This window comes from Natrix helvetica (assembly GCF_964273705.1).
Source record: "Natrix helvetica genome assembly, chromosome: 2".
Classification (NCBI taxonomy): domain Eukaryota; kingdom Metazoa; phylum Chordata; class Lepidosauria; order Squamata; family Natricidae; genus Natrix; species Natrix helvetica.
Genome location: NC_138552.1, coordinates 60476749 through 60496417, shown reverse-complemented (window position 1 = coordinate 60496417; position 19669 = coordinate 60476749). Strand labels below are relative to the sequence as shown.

General features: G+C 36.4%; 2 protein-coding genes across 2 annotated transcripts in view; both read right to left on the bottom strand.

The window, feature by feature from the left end:
• Positions 1-1184: 1184 nt before the first annotated feature.
• Positions 1185-10427, bottom strand: MINAR2 (membrane integral NOTCH2 associated receptor 2; the record flags this gene model as incomplete). The annotated part of the gene is made up of 3 exons (XM_081943829.1): positions 1185-1361; positions 3515-3757; positions 10266-10427. 3 exons carry the CDS (start codon positions 10425-10427, stop codon positions 1185-1187), a joined length of 582 nt encoding a protein of 193 aa, XP_081799955.1.
• A 2731-nt stretch (positions 10428-13158) lies between these two features.
• Positions 13159-19669, bottom strand: part of ADAMTS19 (ADAM metallopeptidase with thrombospondin type 1 motif 19) — a 104007-nt gene continuing 97496 nt past the window's right edge. Inside the window, exons 22-23 of the mRNA XM_081941155.1 lie at positions 18814-18991; positions 13159-14699 (exon numbers count right to left, since the gene is read on the bottom strand). Of these exons, the coding sequence (XP_081797281.1) occupies positions 14548-14699; positions 18814-18991 (330 nt within the window). The 3' untranslated portion in view covers positions 13159-14547. The remainder of the gene's footprint in view (positions 14700-18813; positions 18992-19669) is intronic.

The window sequence follows — 19669 nt, the reverse complement described above, 5'->3', positions numbered from 1 at the left end:
AAACCACCCAAACGACGCCCTCGGCGTGATGTCCCAATGCCTGGAGGCTGTGCGGATCTGGATGGGGAGGAACAGGCTCAAGCTCAATCCCTCCAAGACTGAGTGGCTGTGGTGTCTGTCATCCCGATTTGTGCATCTTGTTCCATCTTTGATGATAGGGGGAGAAATTTTAGCCCCCTCAGAGAAGGCTCGCAATCTGGGAGTCCTCCTGGATATGCGGCTTAGTTTAGAAGAACATCTGATGGCCGTGACCAGGGGGGCCTTTTACCAGGTTCGCCTGGTACGTCAGTTGCGCCCCTTCCTGGATCGGGATGCTCTGTGCACAGTCACTCATGCCCTCGTCCTTTCTCGCCTGGACTACTGCAACACTCTCTACATGGGGCTGCCCTTGAAGAGCACCCGGAGGCTTCAGCTGGTCCAGAATCCGGCCGCGCGGGTTATCATGGGGGTACCTAGGTGCTCCCATGTTACACCCCTTTTAGGCAGCCTGCACTGGTTACCGGTTGTCTTCCGGGTGCGATTCAAGGTATTAATTATGACCTTTAAAGCGCTCCATGGCTTAGGCCCACGGTACCTGCGAGACCACCTACTGCCACCAATAGCCTCCCACCGTCCAGTACGATCCCACAGAGTTGGCCTCCTCAGGGTGCCGTCGGCCAGACAGTGTCGGCTGATGACCCCCAGGGGGAGAGCCTTCTCTGTGGGAGCGCCTTCCCTCTGGAATGAGCTGCCCCTGGAGCTTTGCATAATCCCTGACCTCCGGTCCTTCCGACGCGCCCTAAAAAGTTGGCTTTTCCAGCAAGCCGGCCTGGCCTGTTAATTTTATTTAATTTTTAAAATGTGAGTGTTATATAAATTGGGTTTGTTTTTTGGACTGTTTCTAATTTCCTTTTAACTTTTGTACTATGTGTTTTTTAATGCTGTACGCCGCCCAGAGTCCTTGGGAGAAGGGTGGCATATAAATCCAATAAATCCAATCCAATGATTTTGTTTGTGTTTATTAAAAAATAAAAAAAATATTAAAAAAAGTTTGTTGCATTTAGTTTCTTCTGAAATCATGAGAATTAAATTAAAGCATGGCTGGCTCATTTAATTGATCTTAATAATAGTAACAACTTATCCAAAAAATGTAGAAGAAAAAGGAATGGATTGTGCAATAAACTTTAATAGCTAGATTTGGCCCATCAGATCAACATGATGCAGGCTGCTACAACAGCCATCACAATACCAGCTAGCAATACAAGGAGCAAGATAAGACACTGTCTAGACCGTTTTCCTTCTCTCTCCTTCTTTTTCAACAAGGTATCATATCCTGGAGTGTAAATATCTTCCATCCAGTACTGTAAATCATTTGGATTTTCCTACAAAAAAGTTAATTTGAGTTTTCTTATGTATGGACCATAACTGGATATAACTGAACATACTTAGCAATAAATCACATCCCTCTTTCTTATACATATGTCAACTGGATTTAGCCATAGGCATAAGATTAGACTGTCTCCCTACCTCAGATGGGGGTAGGTGGGTGAATAACCTTTTGGTATTTGTATCCTACCCTCTTTGGATAATCTATGTTTAACTTTTTGCATCCATGGTTCACGTTGCAATGCTTTCAGTGGTGAACCCTCTTTTTTACATACACATCTCTTTTAATTTCTGTCTTCAGTAAATAGATTAATGCAGCTTTTAAACGTCTTTTTGTTTAAAAAAGAGAATGAAAAAAATCATACTGAATTTTGATGGCATTACCTTGAGGGCCTGGCCTTCCATAGGGAGAAAGGGATCAACAGATATGCATTTCATGATACAACTGACGTGGATGAAGAATTTGTATTTTTTCCACATAACTTAGTTATGTAATCATGCCTTCTACTGGATGCATATGGGGGGAGGGGGCTACAAAAATGAAAGAAGAGCTGAGAAAATGCCGGGAATTAATCAAACATGGATTGCTAATCCTGAGTTAGATGAACAAGTATATTTATCAGATGTACTGATGATATTGTTTAGTTGGCTAATGAATCATCTGCAAACAAAGAACCAGCTCAGAGAACACAAAGGACAATTCAATCCTGTACTGTATATTTTCTTCTATTGGAATATTTTATACATTTAAAAGAGGTACAGGACTGATATTCTATTAATTTCTTATTGATCTGCAAAATGCTGAAACAATGAAACACCTAATCTTAGCTTAGGTGCTCCCACATGTCTTACAACAATTAAAATAAAAGAATTAAACACCTTGCAAAGGTTTCTTTGTTTGCTTTTGCTTCATCTAGAGAAGCTCCTTCTACAAAAGGAATTCTTCCCCTTCCTTTCTCCCCACTTTTTAATGGTACAAGAAATTAAGATCTAAGGAAATTTAAAATCTTGAAAAAAAAACTAAATTATCTGTCTGATAAAAAGTCTCTTTCCAAGGCTCAAAACATTTGAAGGACATTTTGAGCTTGGAAAAGAAAGAGTCTTTTTTTTCCAGACAGATAATTTAGATTTTTTTCAAGATTTTAAATGTTCTTAGATCTTAATTTCTTGTACCATTAAAAGAAATCATACAAACTTGTTTGGTTTACTATTAATATTGTACCTAGACAAATCATACAACTTCCTGCTGGATGACATCAGTATAGAACAAATCTACATGCCTTTGATTTCATATCAAGAAATCTGGTGATTTGAAAGGATTTCCATCATGATTTTAAAAATTGCATCAATTTTGGTAGCATTTGGAAAAACTGGGAGAAATATCACACTATTGTTTCAATCTATTTTTTCCTCCACATTCTTATATACAAGCATTGCATTTTTAAAACAGCTCATTTTCACTAGCATATAATGTGTGAGACAATAGAAGAGAAAATTATCACACAATAGTCAAAAAATATATTCAAAGACACAAAGCAGTATGTGTGGTTTCATTTCCATTTCTTTACATTTAATTAACATCAGAATTAAATAAATTGATATTATTTCTTGTTCTTTCTTCTGTTCAATCTGCCCCACGTTCACCCAGCTGCCTTTGTGCCTAAGGTGGAACTAGAACTTACCCTCTCCCAGTTTCTAGCCTGATGCCTTAACCATTACACAAAACTGGCTCTAAATGTTAAGTAAGTGGAAAAGAAATCACAAACACTGCTTTCTGCTATTAAACATATAATTTAAGTACTGCTGTAACTAAATACTAACTAAACTCTCAAGGAGTTAGTAGTAGTACTGTACTTTCAGGTTGCTTGTGATGAAAACCAGTGTCTTGTCAACAGACCCTTGCTTCCTGACATCTTACAAAGCCATGTTGAGAAATGCTATCTATTTCCTTTGACAGATCCTTTGATGTGAAAGATAGGCCATCTTGTCTAACCTTTTGACCCTCCCAGAAGGACAAATGGATAGTATATTCTATTCCCAAGCCTATCGTTTTGCTTTGCTCTTCTCTTTTATTCATTAATTATTGTATATTTTTATTTTCAATTCTCAGTTGCATAAAATCCCATATTATTGTTACTGTAGATTGTACCTTTAGATAGTAAGGCAGGCTAAAGTTGGAATGCCTATCATAATCTTGCACTGTCCATGATGGGTTATGTCTCCTTTTCTCCCAACAATCATCGGCAAGGATCCCATCATAGAGAGGGTTGCTTTTGATGGTTGATTTCAAAGTGACAGGCGTAACATGCTTTCCAAGAGCTTTGTCAATCATTGCTGGGTGAAGCGGGGCCAGCTGCCAAACAGGCTGTTCCTGGATGTTTTTCTTTTCTCTCTAGAAAACACACACAATAAAAGAGGGCTATTATTTGGCTCCCTAAAGATCAACCTTATGCTCAGAATGTAGTCTGAGAGAAATTACTTCTGAGAAATGATCAGTCGGTGGCACTGAAAAGATACTGTTGAGAAAAACAATACCACTGTTTTCTCCTGGTAATTGGATCAAACCATTGGACAAATATGAATGGCTCTTTAATAAGAGGAAAGATTTGTGTATGATAAAACAATCACTCAGGGTATTCAGATTAAAATTGGTATGAAGACATGGTGCAGAACAAATACTTCAAAGCACCAATTAGTAGCAATATCTAAGTAGATATTTTAAGAGATACTCCACAAAGCATATTAGCAGGGACAGATTTCCCATCATTTTGCAATGCTTGGGCAGTCATCCTCCTAGTGAATTCAGTATGGCTGCCCAAATGGTTTGATGAACTTTTTAGATTCACCAATATTTATCTATGTCATGCATAGTTTGATACATAATATGCTATCAAGTATTTCCATATCTCCATGATGGTGATGTATCTCTGAACTCACAATTTTTTTTGTAAAAAAAAAAAAACTGTAAACATCATTCCACAATGGATCTGTTCAATGTCCCCAGGTATTTTAGTAGCTCTTTTTTGTAATTCTTTCTGTATACCCTCTAATCCCAAATTGAACGCAGCTTAGGAAGATCTACTTTCCATCCCCTCACTGAAAGTTGTACTATAAGAGGGAGACTCAAGTGACAATCTTCTTGGAATTGGCAGCCAAATAATGGAATGCCAATGCATTTCTCCCAGGAGATCAGTTTGGTTTTATTTCAGTGCCAAATGAAGCAGATTGTACAAAACCTTTGTTTTAAAGAATTTTATTGATTTTTAAAATTTATGGGAAAAGGGTAGGTGAATATACAAATTTTTTTTGGCAATTGCATCGTGCTAGAGGTAGAAATCTCTCCAATTCTCACAACTTTTTCAGAAAAGAAAAAACAATAGATAAAAGATAAGCAGAAACTGCATCTTATTATACATTGTATCAACCATGTGTTCAACCATCTCTTTTGCCACTTTCTAATATGTCAATAATTGCAATGATATTCCAGATATATTTATTTTTGTGACCCGCGTCTTTCCAATATTGTTCCCTCCCCCATCCCCAGGCGGAGCTGCAGCCCTTCCTTCCTTCATGTCTTGTGTATTGTCGCCTTTTTCACTACCTCTTATATTTTCGTCTTCTAGGAGGGCACTATGTTTTTTAATGAAGGCCTCTGTCTCCACAACTGTGTTAATTCTAATTCTGTTTTCCTCCCAGATCAACATTCCTTCTGGCAATAACCATCTAAACCAAATTCCTTTATTATATAATTTATTTGATAAGGCGGAATACTTCCTCCTCTTATCTCTTTTTTTTCGGAATTTGCTTAAGAATGGCAATTTCTTTATCTTTATATTTTAGTGGTCCCCCTCTTTGAGCCCCTAGAATCTCTTCCCTCGTGGTCTTCCTAAGAAATTTAACATGTACTTCCCTTGGAACATTATGTGTTCTGGCATATGCTGAATTAATCCTGTAAACCAGATCCATATCCCACCACAACTGTTCTTTATCTCTTTTAATATATTCTGCTAAAATTGTACTCATGATATCCTTAAGATCTTCATCTTCTGTCTCCGGTAGGTTCTGGAATCTGAGAAAGAAGGACATTCTTTCAAGTTCTATCTTTGCCATAAAATTTTCCAATTCTATATTCCCCTTCTGGACTGCCTTAACCTCCTCCCCCAGCCCAACCACACCCTCCTCCAGCACACCAATTCTCTGTTTATTTTCTGTTATTTGTTGCTGTACACTTTTGAGGTCTTCTCTAAAATCTGCCACCTCCTTTTTCAACTCATTTTGTCCCTGCATAAGAGCCTGGAACATTTGAGTAACAGATAAATCTTTTGAAATCTCTCCAGTCCTTTCTTGTTGTGAAAATGATGAAATTTTTGTCTGTTGAGTCGTTGGGCTGGATGTAGAAAAAGTAGGTGCCGAGGCTGCTTTGCCTGAAGGTGGTTTTCTGGGCCACATTGTCTGAGTTCAGAGATGAGTATAAATCTTTTACAAAAGAAATGGCGTCTGTGAAGCGTGCAGCCAAGCGAGTCCGAGAAGACAGGTAAATCCAAAAGTGAAAGTTAATCCTCAGTCACAGTTCCAAGCCAAGAAGTCACACACACACACAAAAATCAAATAATCCAAATCCAGAAAGACCGCATAACAGGAGAAGCTCCAGGAGTCCTTCAGGGGGGGTAATATAAAGCCAGACTTTCTTCAAAGGTAGTTTCAAAAAGCAGACTTCATTTATAAGTGGGAAGAAGAAGACGGAAGCAGGCCATCTTAGCTCCCCCTTTCACAGGGAACCAGGAGCAGAACATCAAAAATTTCCATAAAGTTTTCAAAACAACTCAGCAATCACCTCTTGCAATTGTGATATAAATCTTTTCACATAGTTCAAGTGACTAATTCAACTTTTTACTCTCTCTCTCCATTCCGAGATTGAGAGATAGTCCAAATGCCGCTTTGCCTGAGAGGGGTAGAAACCCCCCCCTCCAATCTTCCAACTTCAAACAGATTGAATCCACAATTTACAAAAAGCTGCTGCTCATCAATTAAAAGCGATTAAGAAGATTGGAGTGAACTTCTCTCCTCCAGCAATTCAGCCGCTGCATGTAATTAGTTATTTCCTTCTGGAATCCATTCAGCGAAGGTGCTGCTATGCATCTCCTATGCTCCCCGGCTCCTGAGGCAAAATTGGAAAAAAAACCCCATGCTGCCGCCTATCCGGGGGGTTCCAGCAAGCCGCCCTACGGTACGTGGTCCCTCCAGGACCACCTGTGCTCCTAAGAGGAGCCCACCGGAGAAGCGAACAGCGGACCAACATCCATCACCTTCGGAAGCAATCTCCCAGATTGTACAAAACCTTTTATATCTCAATGATAGTGACTCAAGCTGCATTGATAGTTGTCAAGTAAGTGCAACTAGTCTCTAAAGTTTTCTTGGTAGCATTTTTGGAAGTGATTTGCTGCTTCTTAAGGCTAAGAGAAAGTGGCTGGCCCAAAGTCACCCATTTGGCTTTATGCTTAAGGAACGACTAGAACTAAGTCTCACAGAATCTAGTTTGAAGGTCTAACCACTTTACCAAATGGGAAATCTCAATATTTATTTGAATATTTATCTATTTATTAATAAAATGTTATAGCTGCACATCTCACAAAAAGCAATTCTGGGCTATTTGTGTGTGTGTGTGTGTGTGTGTGTGTGTGTGTGTGTGTACACGTATGTGCACCTGTGCATGTCTGTGTATAATTTAAAATAATATGTGTTTATAGGCAAATTTAACAGTATTCAGATAAATGATCATCATTTTTTTCTTTTTAGACTTATATCCTGACTTCTATCTAAAACTCTGGATTCATAACACGCCCAGCCTCATTAATAATACTGATCTGCCTTGTCATTCATTTATTCATTCAATGGATTGGATTTGCCTTTTTTCAGGAACTCAAAGACAGTATACAAAGTGTTGTCTCCTTTTATTTTTTGCAACATTAACAAACCCAAGGGGCTGATGGGACTGACAAATAGTTTGACTGGCTGAGACTGGACTGGAACTTGCGATTTCCTGATCCTAGTTTCATCTCTTTGTTGAGGCGCGGTTGCCCATATTTGGTATGGTATTTCTAATACAGTTGCACTGTGCATGTGTATAAAGCTAATGCAATAACACCATTTTGCCCAGTAAAACTAGGATGTTATCCTTTCCTGGAGAACTTTGCCATTATTTTATCTCAAACATCTGCAGAGCATTTGTTCTGAGAAATCTTTAATTATTTTTACATGTAAATGTGGATTGGAGTAATTTCAACTAAGGTTCAGGGCCCAAGGTTATAAACAATAACTCTTTTGTTGGCATACTTACATTTAAAATGTGGGAAATTGATTTGGCCAAAACATTCAAAGGTCTTTTGAAACTCTATAATTAAGAATAAGCTTGTTCCAAACTAATCACCATATCTTAGTATAATATTAACAACATTTTTGTATTATTAGAGCTTCAACTTCCAAGTGCTATGTAAGAATAGTTGGATAAGATGAAACACTTCTATGCATATGGTTTTGCATAGCACTTGAAGAAAACTCAGCTAACTTTAGTATTATTTGTGGATTATTTTATTTTACTCTCTGATAATTGGTAGAGTAAGAAAAAAATGCATTGGGTAAAAACATTTTGGTTTGCAATAGAAGTTACTTAACAGATTGAGAAATACTTTACTTCCACCTCTATAGAGAATAGACTAAACTTCTAGATGAAGAACAAATAAGCACACATGGATATATTAATCTGAATGGAGTGTTTGTGACATCCTGATAACCTCACATATGCAATTTATACGAGGCACTGAGTTCTAAGAAAAAACTCTTTTTTTTTCAAAAACAAATTCGTAGACAGAAATTCTTGCTTACCCTGAAGATTTAATGAGCCACAGGACCTGGGACATTATTCATATCCTTCTCTATACAAAACATACTGGTAGTAATGAATCCTTAACCTCATTTGTCCTTAAACCAGCATATGGTTCATCCTTGATCATTCATCCTACATGTGGCGTACATCATGTTTAATACCAGAACTTGCAACATTATTATTTTTATTTTTAATAGTAAAAATATCTTAAAATAATTTAGGCTAAAATTCCAACTTTATTTATTTTGAGGTAAATCCTGCTGAAATCAATGAATCCCATTACTTACAATCCATTCTGGGACACCTTTCTATCTTAAGTTATATTTGGTAGAGGGCAGGGGAATGACCTTGATGGAAAAGAGGAAGAGCCAGTACCAAAACAATGATCAGGCCAAGAAAACAACTTAAAAAAAATATTTTTAGACAAGTCGTTTCCTAGTTCACGTGAAGATAAAGTGAGGGTGGTCAAGTACATACAGATTTACAAGATTCACTAACTATAACTGTTTCAATAAAAGTAGTAACCTAAATAGCATTGATTTTTTAATCTGGTCTATTTTCTTGGACTGATATTTATATAGTATAAATCAGTGATGCTGAACCTTTTCGGCACCAAGTGCTGAAAAGTGAGCTAGCATGTGAAGTGCTCATGTGCGCGCATGCTCATCTGGGTCGCAACCAGGAAGAGGAGCTGCCCAGGAGGAATGCATGCACCGAAAAATGAACTTCCAGTTTTCAAAGTGTGCATGCACACCAGCCAGCTAGTCTTTCCAGCACTGCCGCAGGTAAGAAGTCCAGCTGGTAATTGTGCACACATGCGCTCCACAAACTCGAAAGAGGAATGGGAGACACCGCACATGCCAGCCGACATTGCCCCATGTGCCACTTCAGGTACATGTGCCATAGGTTCACCATCATGGGTATAGGTGCTTAGTAGTGTTTTTTTCATTTCATTTTTTAATTCTTAGGGTAATACCTTTAATAGGCCAACTTAAGTTCATGATCAACATGCAAACCTTCAAGAGCTGATCATCAGATATTACAAAAGGTAGATGGGAGGCATTATGAGAGGAAAAATAGACAAAAAAGAAATAATCCAGTCTGCATTTTGAGATAAAATATAGCAACAAATTTCAATTACAGTATTAGGCATTACGGGATACTGAAAAGATGTCAGACGGTAGCTGGATTGCTGGAGTAAAAACAAGCAAACAAATAACTCTGGAGTCCTTTGTATTCGAGATTCCATTAAAGAAATAACATCCAGCTATTTGTCCATCTCTTTGGCTTAAGAGAAAAAGAATAGAACCTGTGCCCGTGCTGTTGGATAAGAAGATCCATGAAAATATGGCAAGACAAGACAAAATGCCAACATACTTAAGTGGAAAATTTCACTTCGTATGTGTACTTGAGGATTTTTTATTGTAAGAACATGCTTAAGTTGTTTTTGATGGCCCTTAGCACAGAGCTAGAAATCTTGTACATCTGCTTTATGTACAGGATTCAGCAGTGAGCCAAGTACTGAAATAACAAAAGATCACAATAGTGGCTGCAAACCTGAGCATTATGGGTTCAGGACACACAAAGCAGGATTCTTGCCCTTGGTTCAGGATTCACACAATTCAAGTAAGACAGCTAAACAATACCATCACCCCAAAACTCTCTGCTTTTGCCCGACTTTCTTCCCTATCATTTTACCGCTACTAATTTAAAATACTTCTTCACCCAAAATAACCCTGTGAGGTTGAAAATGGAAGGGGAACAAGAGAGAGTTGATTGTTATTTTGTAGCAACTGAGGAAAAGAACATCTCACTTTTAGTTGTTTCCCTTAGATTAAATGTAAAACGTTGTGTGACACTATTGCCGTGCATATATTCTCTTACTGAACTCTTGTCAAAAACCCGAAAGCAAAAGAAGCGTGGACAATAACTGCCAAAAGTTTGGAAACTCTGCTTCCATGTCTAGAGGGTCTCATTACATCAAATTAGGACCAAGTCTGGAACTTAAGCTACTTACCTGTGAATAGACTCGATTGTGCCACTTTTGTTCTTCAGGAAAAGGTTCTTGTGGAAAATTTGCCAACCAGGTTTGTAAAAAGGCTGATGTTTTTGCTAAGGACTTCACTTCTAGCTGAAGGAATTTATCAGGGTTGTTATTCGGCAATGCCGAGAAATCCATCTTTCTCCCTTACCTTTTATTGTAACCGACTTACTCTTCGCAGCAGCTAGTTTTGCTTTCAATAATTAATTAAGTGAACAAAGATAGGGCTTTTCTGGTGCTTGAAATTGTAACTGGCCTTCTTGAATGCCAAGCAAGCTCATTTCCTAATGCCTGCACAAATTGCAGGGAAAGCTATGCAGAGGCCCATCAAATGTGGTTATTAGTATCTGTGTGCATGATTTGAATCTACGGCAACAGTACCCTTATGTAGCATTTTAGGGTTTAAAAATGTAAGACAACTTAACTCAGCCAATTGAAGTAGGAAAGATGAATTTTCTGTACCAAGCAGGAGAGAACGCTTTGATTTGCAGCATGATTTTGATGTAATCCAGATTGCAAACTGACATGGCATATGACCTTTCCTAAAATGGAAACTAAATAGCTCTCAAAAGAGAGTTCCTCATTAGAACTAATATGGCTTTGGGAGAGGAGGAGGAATCATAGACAAATGCACTGCACCATCTAATTAAATGCAACAACCCTTTGCCAGACTCTACTGGAAAAACAGAGTTTTAACATTTATATTGTAGGAAGTTATCACCCAGCCCTCTTCCAGAAAAATGAAATATCCTAGGAAATATTGAAAAGGCAGAATATTTCTCTGGATGTGAAAAGAAACATGTTTCAAAAAGACAAGGTAACTCTCCCTGCAGCTTCCTGCCCACCTTTTGTCCATGAGCCATTAAAGCCCGAGCTAATCCACTTTACATAATAAAAGAGTTCTCCCCTTCAGCTCCAGGAGGATGGGAATGAAGGCATGGTAATATAAGTCTTTACTCAACTGACCACGTGGCATCTGAACTCAACCAAACCTGGATTCAAAACTCAGGCTAGAGGATTGCCCTTGCATGGGCCCATGTGAGTCTGAAACCAATCAGAATACATTTCTTACACAGGAACAGGAAACAGATAGGTGGGGCCGAACAGATTATAAAAAGCCCTGCAAGCCCTTCTTCGACCCTCCTTCTTCCCTTGTCTTCTTCATCACCCAACACCTGGAAGCATGTGATCACCTTTTTCCCCAGGACCTCCAGCCATGCGGTCCTGTCCTCCATTAAACCATTTTTGTAAGCAGCTTCCATGCCTCCAGTGTATTTTTCCCCACTTGGGGGCGAACCCAGAAGGACATTTCTTCCAACAATATGATTAAGTTACATAACAGGCATTTGGCGACCTTTTTCATGTTGCTTTCAACATATGCTTGAAGATGGCCAGTCACCTTTCCTTTTTCATGATTTTTCTAAGCATCACACTGTTCTGATCATTGGGTTGCAACATAAGGCAGCTGCAGTGGGAACTGGAAATGGCTTAATTTTTTGATATTTATATTCCTTGTTTTAGGCTTTTCTTTTAATTTTTGTGTGGCTAATTGCTTTTTCACAATCAGGAGCAGAATTAAAATTTCACACACTATAAGATAACCTAATGCTGTCTGTTTCTTTCCACAGAGAGGGACACATACAGTAAACTGCATTCAGTATTCAGGAAAGTTATAGACTTATTCATGCATGGTTTTTTTAAAACCTGCTGTTGTGTTATAGGTCCCCAGGCAATGTTGCACTTACCATCCTGATACTATTTTTCTACAACCATACATAACAGTGCATGAAACATGAAGACAATTACTTTGGACAAGGGGGCTGAAACAATACTGAAACTGCATAGTAGCCTGAAGTAGTACAATATTGAAATGATAGGACCAACCTCTTATTCCAAAATGAACCACTGAACAGACCATGGAGGAATCTAACAGTTGTCGTATGTTATCTATGAATATGAAAGGAATATGAAGGAAAGGCAAGGAGATATTTTAAAGAATACTGGGCTGTGTAACTCAACTCCTTTCATGACTTGGATAGGTTTGTGTTTGTTTTATTCAACTTGCGCTGTTACGAAATGGGGTAGGGAAAGAATCTAAAGATATCAAAGTCCTACTATCAGATTTGCCCCATTTTTATGGTAGTGTTGTGATTGGAAGATTCTTATTTTACTGTCAGCTAGTGACATGATTAAAAGGGAGAAAAGCATACAGTGGGACCTCGGTTCGGCTGGGATGAACAATTCGGGTGCCGACCGAAAAATCTGCTAAATGTTTCAGTCACGTCACGAACACATCCTCGGGTGCTGAATAAACACAGCTGCGGTGATTTCCCCTGCCATGCCATTTTGTGTGTGTGCATGCATGTGCAGTTTGCCTTGCTTCTGGTCATGACCAAATCAGGTGCCGACCAAAGTCCTGGAACGGATTACAGTCAGCACCCAAGGTCCCACTGTAGCTAGAAGAATCAACCATTGCTCTGTTTATCAGTTTCTGCACATTCATAACCAGGACAGCATTACTGGGTGTGACTCATGAGAGATGCATGTATAGGAAGGGTATTTATCAGCAACGGAGGCATAAATTTCATGCTGCTTAGTTTTCAGTTCATTTAAAGATCAGTGGATAGCACTTTAATGAAATAATAAAGAAAGATCTTACATACACATGGCTGGAAAGTAAAATTATCTATAGTTCTTCAATTATTATTTCCAGTCAATTCTGGAATTAATTTTGTGTCTGAACCAGTAGTACAACTCAAAATAAGGCAGTTTCTGTTGTTCAGTGCCTGCTTTCCCCCCCTCCGTGTCCTGATTTTATTATGAACAGAAAACAGATGTTAAGGAATAAGAAAAGGTATATAAATGGAATTTATAAAAAAAATATATTTATACATCTCTAGTTATATTTATTGAAAATATAAAATCAAGTGATTCATGTACAAAATTTCATAAGGAAAGTGTTTTCTTCACATTTCACAAAACGGTAAACGTGTATTTTTAATAACTTTTTAATGAAACAATTCATCACCGAAATATCTTCTAAGTTTTTTTAAGCCTGAAAATGTAACCCAATTCATCTTAAGCATTAGGTTTCTTCCATTGGTAAATGAAATTTTCAAGAGATTACATGTGAACACAGCAGGTTAGCCACCGGCCTTTTGCTTAGTATACTTAAAAGCAAATGTCATGTTAAACTAGCACAGACTTCTTTCAAAAGATGTTCCAAGGTTTAGAAAGGTGTTTCTCTACATTAGATAAAGGAGTGCAACAGGGATTCAGTGTAAATCTTTACAGTGTTTAACTGCTTCAATACTTGTGTTCAAGTATATGTTCACATGATTAAAATGCCTACTTTGCCATGTTTGTCTAATTTTGATATAAAAATTTATAAATTACAGTAGATAATTTCCTATAGAATATTTCTAAGGGCACACAGAGCTCTTATCAACGTAAGGTGTTCTAACAATCTCCAGAGTACATTCAAACAGAAAATATATAAAATGATACAGAGAGTTGATGAAAATTACCCACACTTGAATTGAATTGACTCTTGAGATTATTTTGGTAGAACAAAGATTAAAAATGTAGCCTAGGAAATTGACTATACTCGTGGATTGGCTGAGTCAAGTGTTACATTTGCTACATAAATACATTTCCAAGAACAGTTCATGTTATATATGGCCCTTTATAAATGGAGTTCCAAAACCTATTGCAAAATTTCTGGAGTCAATCTGACTCTGAGCACCAAAATATAAACAAAATAAAAATAAAGATGACTTCATTTCCATATACAGTACAGAAAAACTATTCATCTAAATAGAAAATAAATTCAGGGTAGTATGATAGTTTATTATCCAATGCAATAAGCAACTTAGTAGGCTTAAGTGCCTTTGACTTCAAGTGAGCAAGACTAGCAAACTTATCTATTTGTAGTACTGCACTACTTATTTCTCTTGAATAGCAAGTATGCCAAAATAGTTGCTTACCTTATTGAATATAAACATTTAAAATAGTATTTTTAGAAAATTCTCATAAATGTATCCAAAATAATTCATATAAAATTTAATTATGGAAACTCTGATCATAAAACCCAAACAAAAGCTATTTAACCTTTTTTTTTAAAGTCTTCGCGGGCAAAAATAAATTACTTTGATTAAATTATATGTAATTTGATATACTTGGTCTGAAGAAGTGTGTGTGAATTTATAAATAATGTGATTGTGAAAAGCTGAGAGCCCACGAGCCTGCCTGCTATGGGTCAACTTCTCTGCTGCATCTTCTGTGCATAAAAGTCCCTGCATGTTTCACAGCAACGTTGATACCATCTCATGTCCTGACACAGATTCTTCTCTCGTATCACTCTGCAATATACAGTCCATTGATCTCCAAGACACTTGAATGTTAAGGCAGCTGTGAAATAAAACAAAATCACAGACATCACTATGGCTGCATATTACATAGGCATATTCAACCTTTCTGGTTGGTTTGCACATTTGAAATTTTAAGAGAAGATTATGGGCATTTTCAGAAAATATCTGTTATGGTAAGCAAGTCTAATTACAAAAATCACATTTAGATCAATAAAATCAATTAAATAAAACAGATAAGGATGTGTCCATAACATCCTGCTCTCTGATGTTTTAGCTCCCTTAGTTATTAGCCTTAGTTTTTCTGGGAAGGTGGGCACAGTTCTAAACACAACATTGGACTGTAGCTATTTTTTTTTTATTTTCCAAGATTACTGTATCTGGAACTGTGGTTGGAAATTATTGCTTTGTTTCATAGCATGCAACTTCCCAAGAGATCTGTCAAATGCAAAGAACATAGCTCCTACAAGCTGGACAAAAATATGCCACATATTTAAAGTTTTTAAATCTACTAGATAACATGTTATGAAACAACAAACAAAGAATGAAATACAACTAAAATATAAAAGCGGTTTTCAAAATGTAGAAACAAAGGCTAAATTTCTAAGCAAATTATTAGGGTTCAATATCACTTTTTGAGATTGAGAGCCAATCGTCGCGATGACACAACGTGCGGTCTAGATAGTCCGAGACCGCCGTTGATTCTTTTACTGCTGTAACAGTCCATATGGACCTAAGCCGTCCCAGAGATACGGTGAAAGGGAGACAAATCCTTGCTGGTCACAGGGACATCGCAAAGTCCCTGTTTGACCCAAGGGAAGTTCTCCAAAGCGGTGGTAAATAGACAGCCCCCAGGCTGACAAAGTCGGAGATGGCTCCGGAGGAAAGGCAGTGAAAGTGAGTCTATTTGGTGAGATTTTTTTTTCTTTGAGAATGATCGCCCAAAGAAACTTTTTTTTTCTAGAATAAATTAGTCCTTTAAGCTAAGAATAAAGCGGCAAAATTTATCTCTATTGGACTGCCTTAGAAAGTTTTTTTCCCTTTTTTCTATGTAACAACTTTTTGTGGATTGAAGTGATTGTAACGCTTCCAGTTTCTCCTCTTAAGTGAATGAATTGATTTTTTCTTCTATTCCCTGTTACCTTATTTTTTGGCTGAACTAAAACCTCTTTTTTATTTTAACAATCCTTCCTCCTACTGTTTATTAAATTTTATTAAAGATACTTAGAGACTTTTGCTTTTTTTTTTTTAGCCTGAAACGAATAAGAGAAAGTTGAATCTGCCATTCGGAAGCCAGAACTTGGTTTTTCTTTTTCTCTTGAAACAATGTATCCTTTGTTCTACTTTCCTTGATTTTACTGAAGTTGGAGGTTTTGCAGCTTGTTTGTGGACTGATAACATCTCAAGGACACGGACTGTTCCTTTGCAGGTGTCCGTGAGAAATATTTTGGGCAAGGGAAGGAAAAGAAAAGATAGAACCCTCCATCTCTGAAAAAATTAGAAGAAATTTGTGCTTAAGTGAATTCAAAATAAAAGTATTTTTATACATCAAAGAGATATTGAAGGCGAGAGTGGCAGTGGAGTTTAGATCTTTTTTCTTTTTTCAGAAATATGTATCTATATACAGATGAGGAAGCCTTACGTCTCCAAGATGTTTTGGATGGACTTCAACATTTATTGGAAGGATCCAAGAGATTTGATAAGAAGTTGGATAAATTATTGTTATGCGTAGCAAAAGATGAAGTGGTTGGAGCTCCAAAAACTAAAGAAGAGAATGAAGATATAGAAGATATAGAAGATCAAGGCAAGACAACAGATGGCTACTAATGAAGCACCCATGAGTGAAAGTGGAAAGATATTGAAAAGTGAATTTGATTATCTGGAGCTCTACCCCTCTTGTCAAGATATGGATTTGATGATGGAATTAAGAAGAGAAACAGCTTTAGAAAGACGTCTGATAATCAAAGACATGTTAATTTTAATATCAGCTGAAGGGCAATGAGACTAAATGAGAGATCTTCTGAGCAAAAAAGTGTGGAGAGAAGTTTTTAAGAACTCTATAAAGAAGCTAATAAGAGAATTGACGCAACAACTGGCTAAAGAGATAAGATCGTTTTATTACTGGAAAGACAGGTTGACAATGAATGCTGATAATTAAAAACTTAGTTAATCTTTGGTGATTAATAAGTAGGATTTTGTAGATGCTTATAGAATGTTTTTGTTTTTAAAATGTTTATTCGCTAACAGATAATCCATTATGATAATAATAGTGAAATAATAACTTTAATTTGTGAAAACAATTTGGATATAAACCGTAAATTGGGACCTGGGAAAAATATTTATTAATTTTACTAATATTTTTTTGTTTAGATTTTGTTACAAAGATGTAATCTCTTCTGGGTACTTATAAATTCTACTAATAATTTTTTGTTTAGATTTATTATAAAGATGTTAGATAATTACAATAACAATAACGAAACGTTACTGGCTAAAGAGATAAAATTGTTTTGTTACTGAAAAGACACAGGTTGACAAGGAGTGTTGATAATTAAAAACTTAGTTAATCCTTGGTGATTAATAAGTAGGATTTTGTAGATGCTTATAGTATGTCTTTGTTTTTAAAATGTTTATTCGTTAACAAATAATCCATTATGATAATAATAATGAAATATTAACTTTAATTAGTAAAAACAATTTGGATATAAACTATAACTTGGAACCTGGGAAAAAGATTTATCAATTTTACTAATACTTTTTTGTTTAGATTTTGTTAAAAAGATGTAATCACTCCTGGGTACTTATAACTTCTATTAATAAATTTATGTCTAGATTTATTATAAAGATGTTAGATAACTACAATAACAATAACGAAATGTTAATGGATAATGTTTAATGATTTTATATGTGTTGGCATTGGTGAAAGCAATTGGGTATAAGTCTGAGGTTTACAGAAATAGCTAATGAATGCCAGTATGTGGTTGTGTCTTTAAATATAAATGATTCTAGATAAAAGCACATTTAAACAATTATAGTTAAATGAGAATGATGGTACATTGATGGTAAAATACATACAGAGCTTTGATTTAAAAGGTGCAATCCAATATGAATGAAGTATAAAGAATGATTGTGGTAGTAACACACGAAATTTATTCGTAACCAATCGACATGCTTTCTGGAAGATGTAATGAAGAATGATTTTTGTGTGTGTGTGTGTGTTTTGTTTAATTAAAACAATAAAAAATTTTCAAAAACAAAAATTGCCAATAAAATATACAATTGGACAAAAAATATATATCACTTAACCCCATCTAGACTAGCTTCTAGATATTTCGTGCAAAAAACAGATGTCCATTCTTGAGAATTCTCTATTAGAATTTGTATATTATCTACCACCCAAGGAACTTTTATAATAGTGGTTTCACCATAAGCTTGCTAAAGAAGAATTGAATAGTGATATATATATATATATATCTTTTCCTTAGGTACATAGTACACAGAAATTATATTTCCATGTAACTATTGAGTACGTAATACAAAATTAAGCAAGAATTTATGTTAATCAGTAAAAGGTTATACTCTCTTTGTCTTTTGCATGAGACATATGTATACAGTAGGATCGATAGTTCTTATTTTCAACTAAAAACCTTGTGATGATCTCATTGTCACCTGATATAAATAAATATTTCTTAACTTTGGGATAGTCTCCTGTTATATTCCTTAGTATTCTTGAATATTTTTTATTGCTGTCTTATGCTGTTATGTTGTTTTCTCATACTACCTTGAAATAAGCCATAGGCACTCATATTCACTGTATGTGGGTTTTGCTTCTGAATCCAAAAGTACCTATCACCTAACCCTACGAGACCGTGGAGAAAGCAATATAGGAGCCTCTTAAATCTAGACTGTTATAAGGATGATTCAGCATATGGTACATTTATAATTCTGAAATAGTTCACATACGGTACTTTTATGACAGAGACACTATATTGAAGATCAATAAAGTCAGATGGGTTATCTGGAATATAGACTTAATGTTGCTTTCACAATTGAGGTAAAAAGAATCTAGAATTTTGATCTTAGGAGCAGGAGAAACATAACTTGAAAATGGCAGGCAAGACCAGAATATACATCTTCATATGGCATTTCTAGTCACTTACCCAATCTGGGTGATGTAATTGTGTTCACATTAATTTTTTCATTGCAGGGCTGCAGGTGGCAAGGTCTGTAAGCTGCAGGCTTTTCAGAGGAGAAACATTCACTGCCATGCCTTCCTGTGATCTTGTGCATGCACTGGATGACTCGTGATTGCATTCCTTTTCCACAGGTAATAGAACACTTCAAAAAATATAAGATACACATACATAAGCAAAAATGCTTCCCCCCCCCCAAAAAAACCCCAAATCTACCTCAAATTGGGTATTAAGAAATGGCAATTAAATTCTTAAGAACAGTTTTAAAATAATCAGAAAAATAACTTGATTTCTATTACATTTGGCACATTACGTTTGGTTGCTATTGCATCATGGATGGAAAAAGTAAGTATAAAGTGGAATGTTGAACACTTAAAATGAAGTTGTGGTTTAACAATTCAAAAAAGGAATGATCCTATTTTATTACTTTAGAAGTCATAGATGTATTTCCCCAAACACAATTTTATGCAAAGGTATACGTACATAAAAAATGGTGTATCAATTCACTTTTCTCTTTGGTGGCAAAAATACAAATTCTGGAGGAGCATCCACACAATTGCAGTTGTCATTTATTCACTCAGTTGCAAGTCACTTGAATGTCAAAATAATTTTTTCAGTGCCAAAACCTTCGTATTCTAAAGCCTCACTATCAAGGAAGAAGGACTGATCAGCATGTGGGATCCCCTAAATATTGGGAGTGGGATCCCTTACAGAGGAACTATTTTAGGTTGGGAAAGCAAGATTTAATAGAATAAAACCTTCCTAAATTCAGTATGAATTTAGAGATTATGGCATTAACTACACAGCAGTGGTGGGTTGCAGG